This window comes from Citrus clementina, unplaced genomic scaffold (genome assembly GCF_000493195.1).
Source record: "Citrus clementina cultivar Clemenules unplaced genomic scaffold, Citrus_clementina_v1.0 scaffold_7, whole genome shotgun sequence".
In the NCBI taxonomy this organism is placed as follows: Eukaryota; Viridiplantae; Streptophyta; class Magnoliopsida; order Sapindales; family Rutaceae; genus Citrus; species Citrus x clementina.
This window is the reverse complement of record NW_006262075.1, coordinates 3,983,668-3,990,164: the sequence shown is the minus strand read 5'-3', so window position 1 is coordinate 3,990,164 and position 6,497 is coordinate 3,983,668. Positions and strand designations below refer to the sequence as shown.

The window sequence follows — 6,497 nt, the reverse complement described above, 5'->3', positions numbered from 1 at the left end:
GGATGGTAAATTTCACCTTTTAGACTACAAAAGTATCATCAAAACACATGCCCGCACAATAAACTAAGTCCGATAAAAGAAAGCTTAAAACAAGAATTAGAATAGAACCTCCCGTCCCCAGCCGGAATATAAATATATCATTAAAAAATAAAAAAATATATATAAAAAAAAAAGTTGAAAAGAAAAAGAATCCAACGGTGGAGACACGACCAATTGCGGAGACACGGAGCCGCTCACGCCCAAGTACTTGGAATTTAACCCAAAACCTGCCCCAACAAAACAAAATAGTAGTAACCCACAAATTCACAATACAAAGCCTGTTAAGTACATAATAATAATATATGTAACACACGCTCACCACTCACTCCACTGCTAATCAACTAAACCTAACCCTGGTTAAAACTCAACCCTTCGTTTTAACTCCCGTATTCTTCTTTTGTGGTTTATATATACCGCCCTCCCATTTACCTAAGCAAGCTTCAGTCTCCACTCATTCCACTTTGGCTCTCCCCTTTCTGCAGCAGCCAGCCAAAGCAATCAAACAACCTTAATAATTACTCTCCAAATCCTCGCGTTTATGTAATAGCTTTTCTTTTTTTAACCCTTTCTCTTTAAGGATAAAGAAGAACGACAAAAGACAAGAAGCTGAGAGATGAGTTGCAACGGATGCCGAGTTTTGCGAAAAGGATGCAGCGAGTCGTGTATTTTACGTCCTTGTTTACAGTGGATCGAGAGTCCTGAATCCCAAGGCCACGCTACTGTGTTCGTCGCCAAATTCTTTGGCCGTGCTGGCCTCATGTCCTTCATCTCGGCTGTCCCTGAATCCCAGCGTCCTGGTATGTACATATTTTTACATATGTATAATGTCATTAGGGCTTTATTTTTATTTTATTTTGTCTGGGTTTTAAGTAAATATCCCATTTCCCTGTCCTTGCTTTTGTTACTGCAGCGTTGTTTCAGTCTTTGTTGTACGAAGCCTGTGGCCGAACTGTGAATCCTGTGAATGGAGCTGTAGGTCTTTTGTGGACGGGGAACTGGCATGTTTGCCAGGCTGCCGTGGAAACTGTCCTCCGAGGCGGCACGTTGCGTCCGGTGCCGGAGCTTCTCAACAGCTGCGGCGGATCGCCAACACCAACTTCCGACGATGTATCGGAAGCTGAAGTGACTTGCACGGACATGTCTAGGTTGCAAGATCGGTCGTTTCCAAGTTCTCATTGTAGATTCTCGAGTTCAAGATCCAAGGTGTCACCAGCTAAACGTAAGAGAGTGGAAGAATCAGCAATGAAATTGCAACAGTCAGATCTGGATCTTCGCTTGACGCCAAGGTTTACGGGCAAGGTTCCGCCGGAAGTCAGGCGGCGACCTGGTACTCCGTCGATGAATTCGGAGGAATCAGGCACCACTACGTGCTTCGAAAGTGGGTTAACAGATCATCGATATCTCAATGGAGCTGAGGAGAGGAAATTACTCAACTTGTTCGTTTGAGCAAATATTATCCTTAATTAGTTTCTTCCACTTTTAACTCTGTGAATTTATGTTCACGAAGAAGAGTTGTACTATTATCCTTAGTTTTTGGTTTACTTTTGAGAGAATTTTCCCGGAAACTGATTCCGGCGAGTTTTTGTATAATTACCGTCAGAGGATTTCTCTCTTTGATTTATCCAAACGGGAAGAGAGGAAGGTGAATTTGTCGGTGATGACTCTCTTTTTCTTTTCTTTTCTTTTCTTTTTTTAATAAATTTTTATTATGTGTTTAGTTATGTGTATGACATGAATAAAATGAAATTATTGCCGATTAATTTTGAGAGTCTTACGCACTGAATGTATAGATATAATTACCAAATCTGAAGCATGATCGGTCCATTAAATCAATTTTTTTTTTTCTTTTGGATAGGTTTGTTATTAAATCATTGAGAACAGAATAGACCGACGTGAATTTCCTCAGCCGTTATATTCATTGAAGATGGCTCAATAATTTTGGTGAAATTATGACAAAAGAAATAAATACAAGAAAAATTTAGAAGTATTTCTTTTAAAAATTAAACTCCAGGGCATCACTCACTCCACTGACACATCTAGTATAAGTATATAAACCACAGAAAAAGGACTCCTAATTCAGCTTATTTTTTAGTAGGTTTCTTGTTTATATTTTAATCTGATGCCTCTTGATCTTCTGAAGCTTCGTGTAAGTGTGCTCAATTGATTGGACATTAACGTTGTGAATTATGGCACTCTAAATTGGAAACACAAACATCATGATGATGAATGGATAAATTAATTAAGTAGCTTAATCAATCACATATTTGACTTAATGTAAAGCAAAGCCAGCTGATGCAAGCAATTACCCAAAATCCAAAATAACCAATTCTTTTTTTTTTAATTTTTTTTAATATTCCCTAGAGCGTGCCAGGGTCCACGGTAGTCATGCAAGCATGGCAAATATTGGCGCCGAGCATTAAACTTTGACCCAACCCAAAGTTTTTGTTGATACTCTTAAAAAAATTCTCCAACCTTACGTGGCAGTTAGGCTAAGCATCAATTTTATTGGTGCTTGCAATCTAGCGGAAATCCTGAGTCTGGTTAGAAAAAGTATAAAGACTATTACTAAAATGTATCGATTAATGACATATTTAACAAAGTAAACTCTCAAAGTCTTTTGAAAGATGACATAATTTTTTTTTAACTACAATAAAATCTACTAACGTTCATAATGAAAATTTTACTGGAATCTATCATTTTGTGACTGCATAGTTCAATTTAGGGGCCCAAAATGGTTCACATTTAATACTTGGAAATATTTAGGGGAAAAAAAAGAATAATCAAACTGCTTTCCACTAGCATGAACAGAGATGGCTTATCGTAAAGCTCTTGAGTGGTCTCCACGCCATTATTATTATTATAATTTATTCAATATGAGTAGAATTCGAGCCTTAATTATTTCATGATACACTGAAAAGATTACCCAATAGAATCAATTAAGATTACTGAATAGAATCAATTAATACTTACGACTATTTACATTTCACTCAATAAGGAAAGAAAAAAAACCACCCATTGTCTAGGGAGAGATTCAAAAGCTAATCTCAAAATGAAAACCATCACTCAGTCGTATACAGACGCCTTTGTCTGGAGTATTCTATCGAATAAAAAATAATAATAATAATAATTGTTTAATATGGCATTCGTAAGTCGTAAGTCGTAACTCTCACGGCCCAAAGAGAGAGAGTGCGACTTAAATGCTTCTAAACAAGAAGCAAGGGACCAGACACGCAAGTGAAGTATCAGTACAACTTCTGTGTTCTCTCCGTGGTTATCCGCAACTTACAACTTTTAAAAAATGGAAATGTTGACAAATAATAGTTAACGTTGGGGTCACTTGTCGTTGCATCGAATTTATGTAAATATCGGACCTTTCGGCGTACAAAACACAGCTTGAATTGAAAATGAAAGAAAGAGAAAGAGAGAGAGAGAGAGAGAGAGAGAGAGGAGGGAGGCGGCTTTTGGGGAAAACGAAGAGGCGTGTTGAGAGGGAGAAGGAATCAATTTTTATTTTCTAGGATGAGTTTGTGGGGACTGCAAAAGGAATGCAAGTTTCCACGTCTCTATTGACCAATGGGAAAGGTCCACGTAAGCTCACTGTTATAGGCCGTCCCTGTTTGTGGGGGCTTACAACGTTTGTCTCCAGCTCTCCTCCCATCTTGGGAAGTGGTGGGTTCCACATCATCATCACACTACCAATTGCCATTTAATTAGCAAAACTAATTTCTTTTTTAATAATAGTTAAGAGTGATTTTAGAAATTGGATGAATGAAAAGAAAATTGGTCCCGCTTTTTTCATTGTTGCAATGCTGCGTCTCGCCGCATTTGCAGGTGGGACCACAGGCGGAACCTTCTTGCAATTTGCTGTTGGTTCTGCTTTTTTTCACCCACCTGCACCACTCGCTTCTTTCTTCTGCTTTGTGACGTCGTCACCACTAGAATTATGTTACATTGTCGCTGTTAGATATCTCAAATCTAAAATTTTCTCATTTATGATTATGATTTAACAATATGTAATCTTGGGAAATCACCCAAGATGGAACTCTCTGTTGCATAGTCAAAAACCATCAATCATATAGCACGAAAAATTCGTGCGGGATGGATTGAAGGATCTTCGTCTCCCACTTCAATATAATTCTTCACAGGTCCTTTTTAACTGTTATGATGATGATGTGATGAAACGTACTCACTGTTATCTTGACTCTAATATTTTTATATTTTAATATACTTTTAAGAAAAAAATTATGGTACAAATATGATATTGTGCCATAATTACATTTAATCGTTGGATTCTAATGAACTTCACCATCTAAGTGAATCCAACGATTGGATGCAACGGTGACACGGTACTACAATTCTACCATAACCGACTCATACTTTTATGTCATGTTAAACCAAAAAATTATTTGGATAATAAATTAAAGCATGTGTTATAAAAGTGTGCTTATAACGCATGGTTGGTAAACAAAATCTATAAAAAAAAAAAAAAAAACGAATAGAAACCATTAATTGATTCTCGATTAAATTTTCAATCACAACCAAAAAAAACAAAAAACTGATAAACTACATTATCAAAATCTACGAAAAACACAGATGCTTACAAACATGACACGTGGATGAAAAAGATTGGCAAAAAAAAAAAAAAAGGCCTGTGGCCAGCATTATTAAGCTTATCAAAACAAGACAAGCAAAAGAAAGGGGAGAGAAGGTGTGACGCGGGATTCACCACCGCTACCCTTCATTGAATGTAGGCAACCACGACAAATTCCAAGCTTCTTGGTGCGGATGCAGACGTTTTTTTTTTTTTTTTTTTTTTAATATGTTAATGAATCATTATCAAACATCAAATTGCAAATTAATTAATTTTAACAGCTTCGACCGTGGGTCCACTCCAAGCGCTCACTAACAGCTATTAAATAATTGTTGAAAGAGACAAAACTAGTGCAGTACCAAAAAACTCGCTGGATGTCGAGTGGTCGAGTACTCTTAAGCATGAGCCTTTTAGCCTCTAGGTTTCCTTGTAGAAGAAAATTTTTTTGAACTTGGCAAGGTCGTACATATGTGTATGCTTATAACCCACCATACATTATTATAAATTTATATATACCAAATCTCACAGATTTAACAACGTGTTGAGATGGCCGAGTTGGTCTAAGGCGCCAGATTAAGGTTCTGGTCCGAAAGGGCGTGGGTTCAAATCCCACTCTCAACAAATTTATTTTCGATTTTCTTTTTCATCTTTAATCAATTTTCTTTATTGGTTATTTAATCTATATATTATGAAAGTTTCAAGATTTGAATTTATTTACGACAAATGAAAGTTTACTATTGCGTACCTCCCACAATAAGAATTTTAATAGTGCCAAATTTTAATGTAAAATACACTATTATGCGGCAATTGCTGATAGTTGGTAGTTGTCGAATTGTTATCGGTAGTTCTTCACCACTGCCAGTAGTACTGAAGAATTAATATTTTTTTATTTTAATTAAAGAATTAAAAAAAATGTGAACAATGTTGTATTACATATGACTGATCTTCCTTAAGTTATTTAATGCAAAAATGTTTACATTGTGGTACATAGTAATACATCGAACAGGAAAATTGACCAAAGATGATATTGCATTACATTAACTAATACAATCTCATGTAATGTAGTGTTTTAAACACACTCTAAATATATACCTCTACTGTGTAATAGGTGTCTTATAGATAGTTTTAAAATATATTTCCACTAATATTTAAGGAAATATTGAGTTCTAACCCCACAATGACTCGATCTTGTTTTGTAAAGGGAACGAGCCCACTACTGGCCCAGGCGTGGGTGGTGGTCTCCAATCAACTTGACTCAACAATTTCATTTTACTTCAAGCTCGCCTTCTCTCTCATCAACATAGCATTATTTCTCCATCAAAAAAGGTTGAAAAGGAAAAATACACGTCCTTTTCCTCAAGAATAGAGTGGGAAGGGGAGGGAAAAAAAGAAAAAAAAAAGAGCTGGGTTTGATGGCCATTAATAATTTGTTACAGCAAGTTGGCAAGCAAGTTGGCACTTGGGGTCTACCTGAAAGTGGATGTGGATGACGTTGCTATCCTATTTATTTTTTTGGTGGCTTTTTAGATTCTGAATTCTCAATTGCTATGCCTGTGCTATGTTCTTTCCCAATTATTTTATTGTAATAATGTTTATCTTTTTTTTATTTATTTGTCGATCGTTTTCTTTGCTTTTGCTGCCAACGAATGGGTATCTGTATGAGCAACTGTAACCTTCTTTGGAAGGCAGGCTTTGCCTTCTCTTGTAGAGACATGTGGCCCTTCAATAAAATTTACAGTCATCTCATATTAATCATTTTCTTAATCATATTATCATAAAATGTTTACATATATGAAGTCTTTTTCTTTCTTTTTTAAACACAGAAATTTATTAAACAGAAAAAAATTAATGAAGTCATGTAAAAGCT

The 6,497-nt window shown here is 36.1% G+C and overlaps 1 protein-coding gene and 1 non-coding gene across 2 annotated transcripts; both read left to right on the top strand.

The window, feature by feature from the left end:
• Positions 1-448: 448 nt before the first annotated feature.
• On the top strand, positions 449-1,756 carry LOC18037011 (LOB domain-containing protein 38). The gene is made up of 2 exons (XM_006426002.2): positions 449-836; positions 950-1,756. Exons 1-2 carry the CDS (start codon positions 653-655, stop codon positions 1,483-1,485), a joined length of 720 nt encoding a protein of 239 aa, XP_006426065.1. The 5' UTR covers positions 449-652; the 3' UTR covers positions 1,486-1,756.
• A 3,414-nt stretch (positions 1,757-5,170) lies between these two features.
• On the top strand, positions 5,171-5,251 carry TRNAL-AAG. The gene has a single exon. It is a non-coding gene; the product is annotated as a tRNA-Leu (tRNA).
• Positions 5,252-6,497: the final 1,246 nt, after the last annotated feature.